At 37.3% G+C, this 20549-nt stretch overlaps 2 protein-coding genes, 1 non-coding gene and 1 pseudogene across 3 annotated transcripts; 2 read left to right on the top strand and 2 right to left on the bottom strand.

Moving 5' to 3' along the window:
* The first annotated feature begins 5724 nt into the window (after window positions 1-5724).
* On the top strand, window positions 5725-5831 carry LOC148291063 (small nucleolar RNA R71). The gene has a single exon (XR_015827248.1). It is a non-coding gene; the product is annotated as a small nucleolar RNA R71 (small nucleolar RNA).
* Window positions 5832-10276: 4445 nt separating this feature from the next.
* LOC110755939 (uncharacterized) lies at window positions 10277-11980 on the bottom strand. The gene is made up of 4 exons (XM_088245325.1): window positions 11656-11980; window positions 10990-11564; window positions 10483-10878; window positions 10277-10381 (listed from the first exon to the last, which is right to left on the bottom strand). The coding sequence occupies exons 1-4, from the start codon at window positions 11978-11980 to the stop codon at window positions 10277-10279; spliced, it is 1401 nt and encodes a 466-aa protein (XP_088101451.1).
* Window positions 11981-14198: 2218 nt separating this feature from the next.
* LOC110755953 (HXXXD-type acyl-transferase family protein) lies at window positions 14199-16677 on the top strand. Its single transcript, XM_021957280.2, has 2 exons — window positions 14199-14763; window positions 15577-16677. The coding sequence occupies exons 1-2, from the start codon at window positions 14317-14319 to the stop codon at window positions 16513-16515; spliced, it is 1386 nt and encodes a 461-aa protein (XP_021812972.2). The 5' UTR covers window positions 14199-14316; the 3' UTR covers window positions 16516-16677.
* Window positions 16678-17484: 807 nt separating this feature from the next.
* LOC110755903 (replication protein A 70 kDa DNA-binding subunit D-like) lies at window positions 17485-20428 on the bottom strand (annotated as a pseudogene).
* Window positions 20429-20549: the final 121 nt, after the last annotated feature.

Below are 20549 nucleotides of genomic sequence, written 5' to 3'. Positions count from 1 at the left end.
AAACAAGAGAAACAACAAATTAGAAACAAAACAACTATAGGAATGCATTAGAGTAAGAAAATCAAAGAGAAAACACCAAGAAAAATTCGAAAATTACCTTGGTGCTACAGTAACCCTAACTGAAAATCACCTCAAATTGAAGAAAACACTTGAAATTTCAAGGAATAGATGCCAAAAACGGATTCTACTCGAAAAATTAAGTGAGAAAAGTGTGATTTGGGTTAGGATTAGGGTGGGTTGTGAGGGAGGTAGAGGGAGGGAGAAGAGAGAAGTCGAAGGGGGGGGTGGGTCTGTCGCTGGGAAGAAGAGGAAGTGAGGAGAGAGAAGAGAGAAAGGAAAGAAAAAGACGGTTTTTTAAAAAAAATTTCGACGAGCGACCGGTCGCGAGTGAAAAGCGACCGGTCGCTTTGAAGCAGATTCAAATTTAAGAAAAACGACGAGCGACCGGTCGCGAGTGAAAAGCGACCGGTCGTTTAGAAGCAGATTCAATTTTTTAAGAAAAACAACGAGCGACCGGTCGCGAGTGAAAAGCGACCGGTCGTTTCGAAGCAGATTCAAATTTAAGAAAAACGACGAGCGACCGGTCGCGAGTGAAAAGCGACCGGTCGTTTAGAAGCAGATTCAATTTTTTAAGAAAAACAACGAGCGACCGGTCGCGAGTGAAAAGCGACCGGTCGTTTCGAAGCAGATTCAATTTTTTCTGAAAAACCAAACGAGCGACCGGTCGCGAGGCATGTACGACCGGTCGTTCTCTCTCTTTTTTTTTTTTTTTTTTTTTTTTTTTTTTTTTTGGGTTGAAAACTTTATTAAGGACTTACCTTCCCAACTCAGTTTTGCATCCCCGAATGTATATCAATGAAGTGAAGCACTTCATCTTCTTGATGCAAAGTATTTTCGTGGTAGATTTTCAACCTATGCCCATTAACTTTGAATTCCTTTCCTATGCCTATTGGTCGGATTTCAACTGCACCATAGGAAAAGACATTAGTAACAACAAATGGGCCAGTCCAGTGGGAACGAAGCTTACCTGGAAAGAGTTTGAACCTAGAGTTAAAGAGTAATACTCTTTGCCCTACTTCAAACGACCTTCTAATGATATGCTTATCATGAAACGCCTTTGTTTTTTCTTTGTAAATTTTTGCGTTCTCATAAGCATCATTGCGAAGCTCATCCAGTTCGCTCAGTTGTAACCTTCTGATATCTCCTGCTTCCTTCATGTCGAAGTTGTACTTCTTAATTGCCCAAAGGGCCCTGTGTTCAAGCTCAACAGGTAGATGACAAGGTTTACCAAAGATTAAGCGAAATGGAGACATACCGATTGGAGTTTTGTAAGCAGTTCGGTAGGCCCAGAGAGCATCGTTAAGGCGCAAAGACCAATCCTTTCGAGTAGGACCAACAGTCTTCTCTAATATATGCTTCACCTCTCTGTTAGAAATCTCCACTTGTCCACTAGTCTGAGGGTGATAGGGGGTGGACACCTTGTGAGTTATGCCATACTTCTTGAGTAGGGTCTCAAATGATCGGTTGCAAAAATGGGATCCCCCATCACTAATGATGGCCCTCGGTGTTCCAAACCTACAAAAGATATTGGCTCGAAGAAAGCTAAGAACAACTTTCGCATCATTAGTCTTGGTTGGAATTGCTTCCACCCATTTTGAAACATAATCAACCGCAAGTAGAATAAATAGATTTCCAAAAGATGAAGGAAATGGACCCATGAAATCTATTCCCCAAACATCAAATATTTCAACAATTAGAATTGGGTTTAAAGGCATTTGATTTCGAGATGAAATGTTACCCATTCGTTGACACCTATCACAAGATAGACAGAATTGTGATGCATCTTTGAACAAGCTTGGCCAATAGAATCCACTTTGCAAAACTTTTAAAGCTGTCTTCTTGGCTCCAAAGTGGCCACCACATGCGTTCGAATGACAGAATGTGAGTATGGACTGAGATTCGGTCTCGGGAACACATCGCCTAATCACGGAGTCCGAACAATACTTCCACAAATATGGGTCATCCCACACATAGGACTTGGTGGTTTTCAGCAATTTGTCCTTTTGACCTCTTGACAAATCCCTTGGTATATTTCCTGTAGCGAGAAAGTTGATAATGTCAGCATACCATGGGTCAGAAATTTGTAATGCAAAAAGTTGCTCATCAGGAAAGGATTCACGAAGAGGAAGAGTGTCTTCTTCGGTATTGGAGTTAGTGATCAATCGGCTAAGGTGGTCAGCTACCACATTCTCCGATCCCTTCTTATCTCTGATTTCAATATCAAACTCTTGGAGCAACAAAACCCATCGTATCAATCTTGGTTTTGCATCCTTCTTTGCCAAGAGATATTTCAAAGCTGCATGATCAGTGAAAACAATTACTTTAGAGCCTATCAAGTACGAACGAAATTTCTCTAAAGCAAAAATTACAGCTAACAGCTCTTTCTCAGTAGTTGAATAGTTCAACTGAGCATCATTAAGGGTACGGCTTGCATAATATATTGCATGCAATCTCTTCTCAACTCTTTGTCCTAATACAGCTCCAACTGCAAAATCAGATGCATCACACATTAATTCAAAAGGTAAATTCCAATTTGGAGGCATAATGATAGGTGCAGTTGTGAGAAGAGTTTTGAGCCTTTGAAAAGCTGCCAAACATTCATCATTAAGATCAAAATTTGCATCTTTGGCAAGCAAGCTACACAATGGTCGAGAGATCTTAGAAAAATCTTTTATGAATCTTCTATAGAACCCGGCATGTCCTAAGAAGGATCGGATCTCTTTCACTGATGTGGGAGGTGACAACCCGCTTATCACATCTACTTTGGCTCTGTCAACCTCAATGCCTTGACTGGAAATCACATGACCTAAAACGATTCCCTGTTGTACCATGAAATGACACTTTTCCCAATTGAGAATTAAGTTGCATTCCCGGCATCTTTGCAAAACTAAAGACAAGTTGTTAAGGCATGAATCAAATGAATGACCAAACACACTAAAATCATCCATGAATACTTCAATAAATTTTTCTACCATATCGGAGAAAATACTCATCATGCATCGTTGGAAGGTGGCCGGGGCATTACACAATCCAAATGGCATACGCCGGTAGGCGAAGGTACCATAAGGACATGTGAATGTCGTCTTGTGTTGGTCTTCAGGAGCGATGGCAATTTGATTGTATCCTGAATAGCCATCCAAGAAGCAGTAGTAACTGTGACCTGCAAGACGTTCAAGCATTTGGTCAATAAATGGTAATGGAAAATGATCTTTTCGGGTGGCGGTATTTAATTTTCTATAATCAATACAAACACGCCATCCCGTTTTGACACGAGAAGGAATAAGTTCATTTCCCTCATTTCTTACAACAGTTATTCCTGACTTTTTAGGAACCACTTGGACCGGGCTTACCCACTTGCTATCGGAAATAGGATAAATTATACCCACATCCAATAGCTTCAGAATTTCTTTTCGGACTACCTCTGTCATGATTGGGTTTAACCTGCGTTGAGCATCCTTTGTGGGTTTGGAATCAATTTCCAGTAAAATTCTATGCATGCATCTTGTTGGGCTTATTCCCTTGATGTCCGCAATACTCCAACCAATTGCTCCCTTGTGTTCTCTTAACACTTGCATCAACTTCTGTTCATTTTCCACATTGAGATTGCTAGCAATAATCACGGGCAATGTCTCTGTTTTACCTAAATAAACATACTTCAAGTGGGATGGCAATGGTTTGAGCTCTAACTCGGGTGCCCTGTCAAGAGAAGGAACAAGCTTTTCAGTATTGACTGGCAAAGGTATAAAATTTGGAGTGTACTTACGTGGTATGGCTGGACATGCATCAAGGAATTTCACAGCCTCAAGTAACTCATTATCAACAATTTCAGCAACTTGAGGATTTTGTGTCAACACCTTTTCTAATGAATCTGTACCATGAGTACTATTAAATGTATTTTGCACAATATGACACAATGATTCAATACGAAAACATTCATGTTCATCATTGGGGAGTTTAAAGGCATCATAAACTTTGAACTTTATTGTTTCCCCTTGAACTGTCATTGTCAATGTTCCTTGTCGAACATTGATCACAGTATCTGCAGTGGCCATGAAAGGGCGGCCAAGAATCAATGGAAGATCCGCACCCGGAATAGGAGCTTCTTCCATCTCTAGCACCAAAAAGTCAGCTGGTAAGATGAGATCATTTACTTTCACAAGTACATCTTCCAAAATTCCTCTTGGATATCTCACTGATCGGTCCGCCAATTGAATGCTAACAGAAGTTGGTTTAAGATCACCTAAGTTAAGGGCTTCAAAAACAGAATAAGGCATCAGATTAATTGAAGCACCTAAATCAAGTAAAGCTTTGTCAAACAATTTATCTCCAATTATGCAAGGAATTGTAAAACTTCCTGGATCTTTCAATTTGGGAGGGAGCTTCCTTTGCAAAACAGCAGAAGCTTTTTCCGTTAGTGCAACCGTTTCATGATCTTGGAATCTCCTCTTGGTGGTACAAAGGTCCTTCAAAAACTTTGCATAACTCGGAATTTGCTTGATTGCATCCAAGAGAGGAATATTGACTTGCACTTTTCTGAAGGTTTCCAATATTTCCTTGGCTTGTTGAATTTTTTTGGAACTCATAAGCCTGTGAGGAAAAGGAGCACGTAAGATTTCTTCGTCAGTAGGTTCACGACTTACCTTCTCCTTTCTTGCCCTTCTTGCAAGTTCATGCTTTGGGATCCACTCGGATGAAGAAGCTGCTTGCTTATCTCTCTCTTTGTTGCTTTCATCCTTTTCTTTAGGCTCAGCCACTTGTTCAACCTGCATGTCATCAACATTGTGAATTAAATCTTTAGAACCATCAATTTCACCAATTACCTTACCAGTTCTCAAGGTAACTGCTTGAACATGCTCACGCCCAGTTGGATTAATCTCTGGTTGGCTAGGCATCATACCAGGTTCCCTTTGACTCAAAGCTTGAGCAATTTGTCCCACTTGATTTTCTAGATTGGCAATGGCCTTATCCGTTTTCTGCATGTGGGTGTCATTCCTCTGCATGTAGCTTTTTGTCTCAGTGATGAAACTATCTGTGTTTCTAGCCATGGAAGCAACAAGTTCTTCCAAAGATTTTCCTGTAGATTGTGGTTGAGGTGGTGGTTGTGGTGGATTGTAGTAGTGCATTTGACCATGAGGTGGGCGAGTATGTTGTTGACCTTGAGGTGGGTGAGTTGGCCCTTGAGATGGTTGAGTTGGCCCTTGTTGAACATTCGAATTGTCACTCCACCTGAAATTTGGATGATTTCTCCACCCCGGATTGTATGTTTGTGAGAAAGGATCATTCTTAGGCCACTGATTTCTTTGAAATGAGCCCACTGCATTTGCTTCCTCATGTGCCAAGGGACAATCCTCAGTGTCATGACCAATTGTGGAGCAAAATGCACAAACCTTGGATGATCCCGGTGCCAATTTCTTCACCATGTTGGTTAGGTTTGCAATCTGAGCTTCCATACTAGAAAGGGTACTTACATCATAGGATTCCCCTTTTCTGACTGGTCTTTGCCTTGAATTATATTGGCGAGCATTTGCAGCAACAAGATCAAATATTGCTCGCAATTCTGTTGGAGTCTTGGTCATTATAGTTCCTCCTGCAGCTGCATTCACATTATTTTGGTCCGCTTCAAAAAGTCCTTCATAGAAGTGTTGCATTAGAAGCCAAGCTTGTATGTTATGATGCGGACAAGTGATTAGAAGCTTCTTGAAACGGTCCCAATAATCCTGGAAGCTTTCTCCCGGCCTTTGCAGAATTCCTGTAATCTGACTTCGGAGTTCATTTGTCCTTTGTGCTGGGAAAAAATGTTGCAAGAACTTTGTAGCAAGATCCGTCCATGTTGTGATGGAATTTGGAGGTAGATAGTGAAGCCATTCCTTTGCTGTATCCTTCAAACTAAATGAGAAAAGTCTCATTCTTATCTCATCACTACTCATGCCTTCAATCTTTATTGTGGAACACACTTCCTCAAAGTCTAGGATATGTGCATTAGGATTTTCTCCAGGATTTCCCAAGAACTTAGGCAATATGTGTATCATGCCCGATCTCAACTCAAAGTTTTCCAAAGTGCTTGCGGGATATACTATGCAAGATGGTTGTCCAGTTGTTGGCGGTGAAGAGTATTCTTGCATAGTAAGTTCCGCATTTGCAGCTGCTGCCGCCATTGGTGAAGGTGGAGGTGACTCGACTTTTGGTGAGCTTGGTGATGATGAAAATGGCGAGAGTGAAAAAGGCAATGGAGTAGACACAGCTAGTTGGATGTTCCTTTCTCTCAAAGCTTGAGCTTGGATATCTTCTACAGTGCTATCTAATGAAATATCCAAATTCAGAAGGGACATAAGCAAAATGTTCACACTAATTTTACACAACACACAAACACAATACAAATTGGAAACTAAAAATGAAGTAAGGAAGATAAAAGAAATGAAACAACACAAGAAAACAAAGAAAAACACAAACAGCACTTTCTATCACCCGTTTATCACCATTTGGACAGATTCGTTTCTCTGTTTTTCAGTTTCGACCTCTGTCCAGTTTTTGACCTATAACTTTCCAACCGTTTATCCAAAATTCACGTTCTTTATACGGTTGGAATCAGCACAGAAAATGCAAGAACACAACGCGGACCAAAAGTCCAAAACAATTACGGAAACAAACAAAATTCAGTGACAAAGACACAAAACGTGTCAAACACGCAACTCACACACACATTGGGGGGGTTTTTTTGATTTGGTTCAAAGTAACCTATTTCTATTGCATGAAAGTAAATGGACTTTTAAATTAAATGAGAATGGCGGAGATGAATTATCAAGATGTGAAATCAAAATGTAACAAACACTAGGGTTTCGGAATCCACCCTAAACAATTCTACCCAAGTTCATGAATACTCAAGTAATGAACTCTAAACGTGTTGATGAAGATGTTCGCAATCAAGACCATGGGTCGTGGCTCAAGACGCATTGATTCTCTCTAATATACGTAAAGTGCATGGTTCGTGCTACAATACTTGTGCCCTCCTCATAACCGAACCTAGGTATGGTTCGTACTTCGATTCAATTACAAGGAGAACCCATTAAGTTCAAAGAGAATATGAACATCACAAGAATCCTAATAGCATGGTGTTTACATTAGGTATTCAAGAAACCAATTCACATAGATGATTCTTACTTCATCCATTTATTGCTTAGGATAACATGAGGATACACATAATCCCAACAATCTCAAGAAGCATGCTTTCAAAGGTGATCAATCAAAGAAGAACATACATCAAGGATAGATTAATTTGGTGAATTGGAATTCATCAACAATATCTAGAAATTCATACACTCAAGCATCAAAACAAAAAGGTAATCATGTTTAGGGCTTCAACCTAAGCCCTAGCTATGGAGTTTAGTTCCTCATAATCATTTCAAACACAAATTCAAAATGAAATTAGAAAGAGTTTACAGATTTTCAGAAAATGATGAAAGCTTCAAGATCATCAATGGTGGAAGTCTTCTTCTCCACTTTTCTTGGCTGCACCTTGGCTTTCTCCTAGCTCCAAGCTCTCCAAAATCTGCTCTCAATGGTGTAGAATCATAGAATAGCCTGGCTACCCACGTTCAAAACCTCTCCCACTTCAGATTGCAATTAACTTTCCATTGCCCATCAATTTCCAGCTCACAAATATAATATAAAACTCATACTTTAGTTAAAGCCTTTGCCCTTGTCCCCTTTGCCATGATGAAGCCTTGACTTCACAAAGATGCCAAAAGCTTCAGAAAATATCTCATTTGCAAAGGTAATTCCTTGTTACCAAGAGTTATGGTAACAAGAAATTAAGATGACACAAAGGAGGTAAAAGCTGGCCAAATCCGGATTTCCAGAGCTGTGGTAACATGCTGGATTGGTTGGATAGGCAATACTTGTCCAATGGAGCTCAAATTTGGATATGTTGTAGTTAACATCCATTGGAACAAGTCTTATGAAGATCATCACCTCATCCAAGGACCGGAACATGCTGATCCAAGGCCACGAAGTTGACCTACGAAAATGAACAAAAACAGAATTTATATCAAATAATGCACTTTTAGCTCATTTTCATACAAACCAAGGTAAAACCTATTAAAACACAAAAAAGAAGTAAAAAGCTATAAAATGTCAAGAACTAACTCAAAATAGTGGGTGAATAACATGAAAAATCATGTGTAAAAATGAACCGAACAGGAGACTCTGCCGAATTTTCGGCAGAACTCAAACCTAAAAAAAACTTTGGTTTTCGTTAGAAGGGCAATTTGGTCAAGTGTGCTCGGCGCAGTTCCAAAGTGGAATTTGGGTTGGGTCCTATCAGCTAAAATAATGATAATAAATCTTCTTATCTTGAATGAGTCGAAAATGGTGATGCATTACTAGATCAGATTGGATTGGTTGTTCAGATGCATTTGGTAAATTTTCAAGTGAAACATTGGTCTTTTTAACAAAATATTTATTCAAAGATCCTCTTACACTTTGAAAATGTTTTATATTTATCCATAGAAAAAGAAAGAACCTTGAAAGATCTTATTTTTAAAAATAAAAATAAAAATAAAAATAAAAACCTTGAAAGAAAGGTACTGATTTGGTCTTGTGGAGGAATTTTTTATTTTTTTTTTCCAACTCAGTGTCGAAGAAGAAGAGAATCACAAAAAATAAAAATAAAAATTTGCTTGCATGTAGTCTTTTTGTGTTGAACCCTAAACTTTCTATTTCAAAGGATGCCCATCACTCACAAATTTGTGCCCACGCACGTTTGGTGCTCGTATCTAAGAGAGAGAGAGAGAGAGAGAGAGAGAGAGAGAGAGCAAGCCAAAGCTATAGAGAAAGAGAATTGAGTGAGGGAGGGAGAGTGAAGGCTGAAATGATTGAGAGAGATGGCAGGGATCAAGCTAAATGGGGATTTCAATTGGGGCTGAGATTTTTGGTATGGGTTTGGTTTTGAAATGAAGCCTGGGAAGGAGATTGAGAGACCATGAGATATAGAGATGAGAGAGACAATTAGGGAGAAGTGTTAGTATGAAAATTGTATTGTCATTTCCTAGACTCTAGCATAGGTTGGGAAGTAGTGTGTGAATTATGTTTACTGGAAGATTTGGCGCAACACATTCAATCTCGGATTTTCGAAGTGTGACTTGATCGATATGAGGAAACTGATTTCAGGTAAATCATGACATAATCATGCATTCATTATAGGATTCCTAGTTAAAGTTATTTTCACCCAAGCACTTTTATGTTAATCTTATTTTAATAGGATTAGATTTTATCTCTTGAGATTGCTTTCCTAATTGGACTCTATTTTGATTTAAGTTAAAATATTAGGCTTTTCCTATTGTGACTTGCACATTGCTCATCTTCTAGTTAATTGGTTTTAGGAGATATTGTTCTCCCTAAAAGTGTGGCTAGTTGGCGTCATCTCTTTGAATCCAAAGTTAATCAAGTCTAATATTCATGATAGGATAGAACAAGTGTTTCATGTGTTGTGGTACCATTGGAACAATAACATTCGTGGCATACTGTGCTTCTCTCTAACTAGAGAGAACAAGTCTTGTATAAAAAAACCATGTGCCATTCTTTTCTTTGTAGAGCTTTCTGATATTTTGTTTAAGAATCTAAAATTCCTAAGAAAGCTGCTGTGCATATATTTGAGATAAATCATCAAGTGTTCCATGTTTATTTGGTGATTTATCAAACACTTTAATCATTCATATTGCATTCACTTGCATTGTTCGGTGACTCATAATGGTTGAGGGCATCAAGACCGTGGTGGCTGTTTTCCTCCGGCGAGCTTGAAGCAATCGTGACCAGTATTGCGTTCAACATAAGGAGTGTCGAAGATCATCCCGTGACAGAAGTTGAGTTACGAAGAAGTCGGTAGACACAGTGGCGGATCCAGGATTGGAAAGTCAATTGGGCGGAACTTACATACTAAACTCGATGGTACGAGTGAATTTCATTAATAATCAGAAAAAGATACACCTAGTCAGGGGGGACGTAATAAGCCTTACCCTCAAATACATCTATATATAAATAAAAGTTTAACAACAAAAACAAAAACCACAAGTAAATGTAATACAAAACATCACTAATTAAATCTAAAATTTTACCCTGCGAGACTTAGAGGTCTTAAATTCCTCAATTATCGATTGCATTAGTGATACTATTAGAAAATTCTCTTTCAATGTGGAGGGTCATGCAATCAGCAAGAAACTCATCAGCTATGGTGCTTCAAAGCCGATTCTGAATAATTCTCATACATGAAAAAGCTCGTTCCGTTGTTGCTGTAGAAACGGGAAGAGTCAACACCAACCGAATCAACCTGTTGATCGAACAATAGTTCTCTACCAAACTTGTTTCCACTAATTGTTGACATAAATGAGGAAGAGTGTTGGTTTCCTTAAAGCAAGGAAGGCGATGTACATCATTTTCAAAATACCTCAACTCTATTTCCAAATCTTTCAACTCATTTGGAAGGAAATCAACAGGATAGAATTTCTCAGCAAGTTTACATATATGCTCAATATTGAATGACTTGAATGAATTACGAGGATCCAATGCTGAGCAAAGAATAAGAAGTTCAACAGTTTGCTCTGGAAATCTATCATTTAACTCCCTTAACATGCAATCTATAGCATCATTGAATACATCAACGCGATAGTAATGCTCAAATGTAATAAAATCTTTTTGTTGACAAGAACGATGTGTGCCCGTCATATAACGAGCACCCATATCAGGAACATCAACACCATGTAGTTCACAAAATGATACCACACTACAGAATAAATCATCCCAGCCATGTACCCTCATATCTTGAAGCTGCATTTTTGTGTTTTCAACAAAATTTAAAGCACTTACAATGTCTTAAGTTTTGGTCTGAAATACTTGACAAAGAAAATTGGTCAATCCCATAATTTTATCCATCAAAACCAATGAAAACACAAACTCAAAAGACATCATAGCAATATAATTACTCTCAGCATCGCCACGAAATTGTTGGTTAGGTCCATGATCACTGATTTCTTGAAGAAGTAATTTAGTCTTTTTAAATAAACACATCAAACTTGTAATAGAGGCATAATGAGAGCCCCAACGAGTGGCTCCAGCTCGTTTCAAACTACGAGCTTGATTAAGTCCTCTACCTGTCTCAAGTTCTCCAGAATCCAACAACCCATTGAGTTCAACTTTTCTAATTAAGTTTAACTCACTACGACGCTTAGGAGAAGCACTAACAAAATTCACAATGTTAGTCAACATTAAAAAAAATCTCCATAAAACTTTCACATCTTTAGCTGCACCATTTAATGCCAATTGCAAGCGATGAGCAAAGCAATGCACATAATATGCATATGGACAATCTTGAAGAAATAATGCTTGTAAGCCATTCCATGAACCACGCATATTACTAGCACCATCATACTCTTGACCACACATGTTTTCCACTAGAATGTCGTTATTACCAAGCACTTTGCATATCTCTTTTTTAAGAGTCAAGGCATTAGTGTCTACAACACTCACAATATCGAAGAAGCGCTCACGAATAAATCCATCACAATCAATCAACAAATCTTAGAATAATAGTCATTTGTTCCTTACCGGATTCATCAAGTGATTCATCAACTAGAATACAAAATTTGTTCTTCCCAAGTTCCTTACAAATTGTCTTCCTCACCTTGTTAGCAAAAATATGTAAGATTTGCTTTTGTTTGTCATGTGCAATGTATTGAGCATTTTGAGGAGCCTTATCAAGGAAAACTTTCTTAACTTCTATATTCATTCTTGCAAAAGACTTTATGATTTCAATGAAATTTCCTCGATTAGATGAGTCAACGGATTCATCGTGGCCTCGAAAAGCCAATGCTTGATTTGCTAGATACCTAATGCCCTCTATTGTGGTCGTAAGTCGCAACCGATTTTCCATCACTTGTTGCTTTGATTGCTTCTCTACCACTTTTTCAATATGAAGAGATGGAAAATCGGTTGCGACTTACGGCCACAATAGAGGGCATTAGGTATCTAGCAAATCAAGCATTGGCTTTTCGAGGCCATGATGAATCCGTTGACCCACCAATTCTCTTCCACTTTTGATACCCATCAACAATAAAGGTTGGGTGTGACTGATTCATGTCAAAAATGAAACAAGGAAAACAAAATACCTTATTCTTAGCAACTGAATACTCAAGCCAAGTGAATTGACCAAACCACTTTTTATTAAATCGACGAAAGTCCCGCCCTTCTAAGTGGCTTGGATAATCTTCTAACTCGGGTTGACATAGTCCTAAAAGAATATATGCTCTTCGCACATTATCTTGTTCATTCACCGGATATTTGCATATTAGACGATGTAATCCCGGATCACGCTCAAGATAATTGATATTAAAATCATGATAATCATCGACTCTTTGAGATTCAATTCTTTCAACTTGAGGCTTGATAATGGGAGACTCGGGAAGATTTTGCTCATCACATATTGGAATAGATAAAGAAGAGCTAGAAGGCAATGTACTAGATGATGACCCATCATTCTTTTTCTTAAAAAAAGAGAACAAGTTTTTTGTTCTCTTGGGATTCCGATTGTGATCCAACATAATCAAAGATAACCTATGAATAACATGTAAAATAAATAATTTAAATCAAACATACCAACAAAAAATCAAACAAATTCTAATAATAATAGCATCTCAACAATATCAACAAAGAACAAATCAAACATTGAAACATCTCAACAAAATTCCTAAAATCAAAGCCCTAATTAATTTCAACAAAATCACAAAATTATAATTCAATCTCTAAGTAAACCCTAGAATATTAAATTTTAAATTAAAACTATAATTAAAGATATATAAAAAATGAGAGAATTAGAAATTGCTTGTTGTTGTAGAAAGGAGAGGACAAGTTTTTGCCAAGTTGCCCACTGCCCACTCCCAGCCAATATAATAGGAAGATGCAGAAAATAAAGAGGAAAAAGGATGTTGTTGTCGTCGGGTCTGTAGAATAGGAGAGAGAAAAGCTGGTGTGCCAAAAGAGAAGAGACAAAAGCTGGGACCACTTTGAAGTTGGATGGGCAATGTGGGTATATTGGGTTAGCTTTTAAGTTTTTAAACTTGGGCTGCCCTTATAACATATATAGGTTTTTAAATAATAATAAAAACTTTGGATGGGCGGGCACCCACCCTGCCCTTCACACAGATCCGCCCCTGGGTAGACATTATCTAGAATGTGTCTAGGATAAGTGTGTGAGTACTTCTTGTAATCATATTTCTATAGTGGATTTGTGTTGGACTGAGGAGTCCCGTGGATTTTCTCCAAAGGTGGGGTTTTACCATGTAAAATAATTCTCTTTGTGTTCTTTTATTTTATTCCCAGCACGTTTCAGGATTGATAAGCCATATCAATCCTGCTACCAAAGTTTATTTTTGTTTACTTGATTATAATCTTGAATTGGCCTATTCACCCCCTTTAGGCATTTTTAGTCATCCTACAGGTATTTTCAAGAAGAAACAGAGAGATACCTGAGAGGAGAGGAGTTGTGTTCGTCGCGCTGTCTCGTTGTCACAGAACGAGGAGAGGAGCGATTTTGGAAGGAGTCGAACTGGAAGAGAGAGAGAAAAGAGAAACCCAACGCTACTGAAGGAGAGTTTTTGTTTTCTTTTTACCTACAACAACCGATTTATCTGGTAACTAACTCAACGGTGTGGATAACTCCACATCACCAACTACTCATCTAATAGTCTATAACAATGGGTGCATCCATGCGCCAAGCCCACTGTAAAATTTTCTCAAGTTTTATATTATATTGTCTTATTTTAATTATTTATGGCAAAGTTTAGCCTGGAAGTTAGCCGGAAGATTGATTAGTAAATACCCAACAACAACCATCGAGGCCAAGTCAAGTCCATAATAAAAAAGAAAGTCGACTATCAAGTCTTTCTTTTTATCAAGTCGTTTTTCTTATGGTCTAAGTCCGTTATCAAGGTTCAAGTCAACCCAATCAGAGCAGCCAGGAAATTTAGGATGCAACTTCACACCCACCCACCCAAACATATAGAAAAGGAAAGGAAAAGAGAAAATGGAAAAAAAAAGGTGTAGGCCATCCAATTCCACTGCCTCTGTCCTATTATAAATAACCTCCCCAATAATTATGATAACACACACTACTAGTACCGTCAACCACCAAACTTTAGCTCCCAAATTCTCTCTCTCTCTCTCTCTCTCTCCACTCTCCTATTCAGTCCCATCCATCGATCAGATTGTGATATGGCATCCCCTTCTACCTCTTTAGTGTTCACAGTGCGAAGGCGCCAACCAGAACTGGTGGCACCGGCTAAGGCCACACCCCATGAGTTTCAACAACTTTCTGATATCGATGACCAAGAAAGTCTTCGGTTTCAGATACCTGTGATACAATTTTATCGCTATGATCCCTCCATGCAAGGAAGTGATCCTGTGGCTGTCATTAGAGAGGCAATTGCAGAGACCCTAGTGTTTTACTACCCTTTCGCAGGTAGGCTTAGGGAGGGGCCTGCCCGGAAGCTTATGGTAGACTGCACGGCTGAGGGTATCTTGTTCATTGAGGCTGATGCCGATGTTACGCTACAGCAATTTGGTGATGCTCTTCAGCCCCCATTCCCTTGCTTGGAGGAACTTCTTTATAATGTTCCTGGATCGGATGGGGTTCTTAATTGCCCACTCTTGCTAATTCAGGTATATAGATATATACATACTTTTAGTATATATATTTCATCACTAATTACTTGTCCAACAAACTAATTCATGGCCACCTTAATTATATTTTAAGATAAAATACTAAGAAATAAAACACATATTATAACATAGTACGGCACGCCACACATAAAAATTTCATATATTTTCTGCCCATGTAAACAACACAATTAATTCTTCGCTTTTTCTTATGGTATTTGAATGTATTCTACCCAATCTAAAAGTTTGAAAAAATTAAAATAATTTGAAAATATACAAGGACATAAATGTAACCACCTTATTATATTTTTGGAACAAAGTATATCTTTGATTAAGAAAATTATATATAATGGTATTTCTGTTTTTTATTTTGGTAAATACCACAAGGTGTTCCCACATCCGAAAGGTGAGATTAATCCCCACTTGGGGTTCGACTTGCCCCTAACCACAAAATGCTTCCAACAGGTTTCGAACCTCAGTCTAAATGTAACCACCTTATTATATTTTTGGAACAAAGTATATCTTTGATTAAGCAAATTATTTATAATGGTATTTCTGTTTTAAATGTTGGAAGAATATTTAAGTTCCCATTTGTAATTAAAATTAGGTAATTGTTTATCACAGGCACGAGCAACGACACATCAATAAAAAGAGTATTTAATTAGTAAATAATTCACAAGGAGTAAAACATGTCTTTTTTTTTTTCTTTTTTTTTTCATAGTCTTCTTTCTCATTAGTAAGAATTATTTTCTCGCTGACCAAAAAAATATTAATATTATTATGGCGCCATTAGTTAACAGTGTTGTGGTGTAATAGGTGACGCGCCTCAAGTGCGGTGGTTTCATCTTTGCCCTGCGTCTCAACCACACCATGGGTGATGCAGCAGGACTAGTCCAATTCATGATGGCCGTGGGAGAGATGGCACGTGGCGCACGTGTCCCCTCCATCCAGCCTGTGTGGAAAAGGGAGCTACTGAAAGCTCGTGATCCACCGCGCGTGACTTGTACGCACCACGAGTACGATGAAGTGGCGGACAACCAGGGCACCATCATCCCACTTGATGATATGGCCCACCGCTCCTTTTTCTTCAGGCCCATCGAGATGTCCGCCATCCGTAGATTCGTTCCACAGCACCTAAGCAAGTGCTCCACGTTTGAGGTCCTCACGGCCTGCCTCTGGCGTTGCCGTACCATAGCACTTCAGCCAGACCCGGCGGAGGAGGTGCGCGTGCTGTGCATTGTGAATGCCCGTGCCAAATTCAACCCTGCTCTGCCCGTGGGTTATTATGGCAACGCGTTTGCGTTCCCGGTGGCTCTCACGACGGCTGGCAGGCTTTGCCAGAACCCGTTGGGCTACGCGCTGGAGCTGGTAAAGCAGGCCAAAGCTGATGTGACAGAGGAGTACATGCGCTCTTTGGCAGATCTCATGGTCATAAGGGGCCGGCCACACTTCACGGTGGTGGGGACGTACCTTGTGTCCGATCTGACGCGTGCTGGGTTTGGAGAGGTGGACTTTGGGTGGGGCAAAGCAGCGTATGGCGGGCCAGCCAAGGGTGGGGTCGGGGCCATACCTGGAGTGGCTAGCTTCTACATTCCATTCAAAGACAATAATGGCCAAGATGGGATTGTGGTTCCTATTTGCTTACCGGCCCCAGCTATGGAGAGATTCATCAAGGAACTAGATACCATGTTGAATGCTAATGACCAACCAAATAGGGTTCAGACGTCTACTACCTTTATCACATCTGCCCTGTAATATATTAAGTTGGAAGCATATATGTACGTATCTATCGCTGTTGGTATGAATTCAAACTCTCCTTGAGAGGTTGTAGGTTCAAGCCACATTGGTAATAAATGTCATTCCTAGATTATCCAAAACGAAAAAAAAATCATAAAATTTCAGTCTTTTATTTATTTACTAGCAAAAAAGCCTGCACGATGCTGCGGGTTTTGAAATTACGTAGACAAAGTAAGATTATTTATATATACAATGAGATTTAACTTATAGCATTATGCTTAACTAAAGAAGTAAAGTTGCAAAAAATGAAGTAATAACATATTTTACAGGCTATTTGTTATGTTAAAATAGTAGACACGTTTGTATATACATTGAGATGTTAATAGTGGGAAGCAGCTATCAAAATAGCTAAAGTTGGATAGTTTTGAGCAGCATGCTGTTTAATTGGGCGGGTTTTGTTTTGCAATTTCTTCATGACTTTTCTTCTCTTTGATGGAGGTCTTGACCTTGTTATAAAAAAGTGGGAAAATAGTAAGTGTTAATGTTGATGAATGGGGAATCGAGTTAGGACAATAATCATAAACATCTAATTATGTATAAACAGGAATAATATAATTTAACAATTTAATAAGAAAGTTATAAATGGTTTTCCGAGGAAACACAAAGTAACAGAATTAAGAGAACTAATGAGCAAGTCGTAGATGGTTTTTCAATTGAAGTAACACAAAGTAAACATATTTTAAATTTTGTGCTTATCTAAAGGAAAAGTTGAAGAGAGGTATAATAATCATGGGTGGATGTATTGAAGAAAAATTGAAGAAAAGGATGTAAATATAATGTTTAGGCTTTTAATTCTTTTATGTGTTAGGTACATATGACAAAAATGTCTTTTGCCCTTATTTGAAGTTAAAATTACTTAAGAGTTTGACATTTCTGCTGAAAAACGGGTAGAGCCTCCCCTGAAAAATGGACATTTCCTAAAAAAATTCACCTGCAAAAATGACAATTTAATAGTATTATCAAATGTTCGGCATGCAAAAATTTTATTTATACGTAATTCAATAGTGATTTAAATGGTTTTTAGACCTATATAATAAGTAGAGATAATCTTATAATACCTTAATTGAAAGGAACCCAATATTAAAACAAAGCATCAATCAGAATATCACAAAAATAATGATTTTGTCAAATTCAACACAATTTGTTACAATTTAATATATAAAGATTGAGTGAAGAATGAAGGTATGAATAATTGAATATTATGCATGTAATATGTATTTAAATGAGATGAGTGAATTGTAAAAGAGAGAATACAAACTCTAATCTCGGGGTAGGAGAACTGGTTGCCGAACTGTCTTCGCTTGTTTTCTTCTTTAAGCCAATGATTGGTAAATCAGAATCTGATACAATTTCCTCCATGCTTTTTGTAGCAACAATTTCTTCAGATTTGTTTTTGGTTCGAACATGACTTAGAGAAATTCTAAATGGAAGAAAAAGAAATATATTGGCAAATGTTAGAAAATGCGTAAATACTGATATAAAGGAGTTAATTGTTATATAAATTTTAACCTTTTTGGTTTTTTTGATGGGCGAAAGGTAAAGAGAGCTCTTTTGACAGCGTCTTTAAATCTTTTTTTTGAAATTGGGGTAGCCTCTGTTATAGGAGCATCAGCTGAGCTTGTGGAAGATGCACTTGGAATTTGCTTTGAGAGAAGTGGGGTAATGGGTGGAACCATTTGGGTAGCAATGTTTTCTTTGTCATGTGCAGCCAAACTTTTGTCAGATGATTGCGATGTTGGTTCAAGAAGTGGCATTGTGTCGTCAAAGATTGCTTGAATGAGTAGATCATTTCTGTTGGAATCACTTCTCATGCTCCCAAATCGAAGTTGAATTTTTTTTAACTTGTCCTCTTGTTTGCATAATTGCATCTAGCAATTGTTGTTGGTCGGTAAAACCTCTTTGAACAACCAGTTCATTGCAAGAAATTCTAAACAACTGTTCTGCTGGTCTTCCAATTATGATTGCATTGGTTTCATCAGTTGAATCTTCAAGCACTAAGCTCACTTTGAACTTGTATGTAAAATTTAAGTAATGTTTTAATAATTTAAAACAATTGTGTTTAAACTTTATGGAAAAATAAAATGAAACAAATTGTTGAGATTTGTATTACCAAGGGAGAGTAATTTGATTATTGTGTTTGGGGCACAAAAGTTCATCATGGTGGGTAGCAGTTCTAAGTTGTTTAAAGCAAGATAGGCATGCTTTATACCACCAACCGTTACGTTTGTCAAAACGCGTAATAGATGCTCTGCATAAAATGGGAGTGTCCTAAAACATATTTTAAATTTTTTGTTAATATAGAAAAAACAATTATAAAATATATAGTGATTAGAGAAGAATAAAGTGAAATTTAGTTTAAATAATTTGTAAAATTGTATGTTAAAATACGAATAATAAGGAGATTAAAGAAAGAAGTTAGTGTATTTACCTTATGTGTATCTGGGTCAAGAACATTTAACTCTTGGACAGATAGCTTTTTAGTAGCTTCTAAATGTTGAGGTGTCATTAGTTGAGTGGCGTTAGAAGGCATCATTTTAATGGCATGTGTAGAGTCATTAAAGCTGTGGTTATTGTTATTTTTATATAATAAAAAGAGGTGTTATTTTAGGAAAATGGGGAAACAAAGGTATATGTTAAAACAAAAATGATAAAAATTCATACATCATTTTGTAGGCCGCCAATTCTTGTATATCTGGATTGATAAAAATTAATGTGGAGACACTACTGTTGAGAACAATTTTACCTACATGTTGATAAATCATAAATTAGATTTGTTTTTATTTGAGATGAAGTGTAAATAATAGGATGAAAATAAATTGGATACCTTGAAATTGTTTAACTTTCAGGCTTGTAAAAGCTGCAAATATTGGCGATGTCAATTGTTGTAAAGCTTGGGAATCAAAAGTCTTTGCAGTATCTCCCCACAGGGTTATTCTAACATCTTCTTTCCTGAATGATTAAATGTGGAGAAAAAAATATTTTAGAAAGAGACATAATAGTTTAAAATTTTAATTATAAACATTTTCTAAATATTTGTACATGATATTTTCAATGCAGACTTCACATTGATTCTCAAGCCTCTCATTGGTGACCATTTTTTTTGTTCCAATGGCTGTATTCCAGTAATGTGTCCAAAAACATCTTGCAATTTGATAAAAAAATATTATAAGGATATTAAAATGTGTAAATTTTTTGGATAAATACTTATTATTTATAGATGTATAGTTTTTAATAATATATAGAGTATTACCTGTTAGGATGTCAATTTTGTCTATGCGAGTGGACAATTGAGTATAATCGACCAGATAAAATCGATGTCTTGGAATGTGTGGGTGAATGGTTGGCAGTTCTTTGAAAGTTGTTCTCACATTGAAGAACAATTGTGCAACATGTGGTACAACTTTGTGTGATGGTTTGTTGCGACCAGTGTGGAAATGTGTTATTTCATAAATGCAACCAGCTTTTATATTTGGAGCTACGAAATCATAGTTGATCTCTTTGATGCTAGCTTGTATTGCATCTGTCTACATAATTGAAAAAAGAGGAGAAGAAAAATTAATAAGGGGGAAATTATATTTAAAAGCAAGGAAATACAAATATATGATAATAGATAATAGAAAATGCGTTAGACAAATTTAACTATGTTGAGTTTAATTTTCTTTAAGTGATGTTATTATAATTAAATTGAAATAACATAAAAAAGAGCTTTTCTTACCATTTGGTCAACCAGGATACATTGAAGGCCGTTGAATTGGTCATTAGATCCAATAAGTTTTGATCGCCACATTCTGCAGATACGTACTTTGAGTTTCTTGTTAAATTGAAACGGTTGCAAATCACGGATATAAGTAAAACTCATTGTGCTTTAAATCTTTAAATCTGCAAATAAAATATATTTTTTGTTAGCATAAAAATGCATGTATATATTTATTAAAAGTAATGAGAAAAAATATACGAATGTTTAATTATGGATACAACAAAATTGGAACCTC

The sequence above is a fragment of the Prunus avium genome, chromosome 8 (genome assembly GCF_965620075.1).
Source record: "Prunus avium chromosome 8, drPruAviu1.hap1.1, whole genome shotgun sequence".
Lineage (NCBI taxonomy): Eukaryota > Viridiplantae > Streptophyta > Magnoliopsida > Rosales > Rosaceae > Prunus > Prunus avium.
This window is presented reverse-complemented; position numbering and strand designations above follow the sequence as displayed.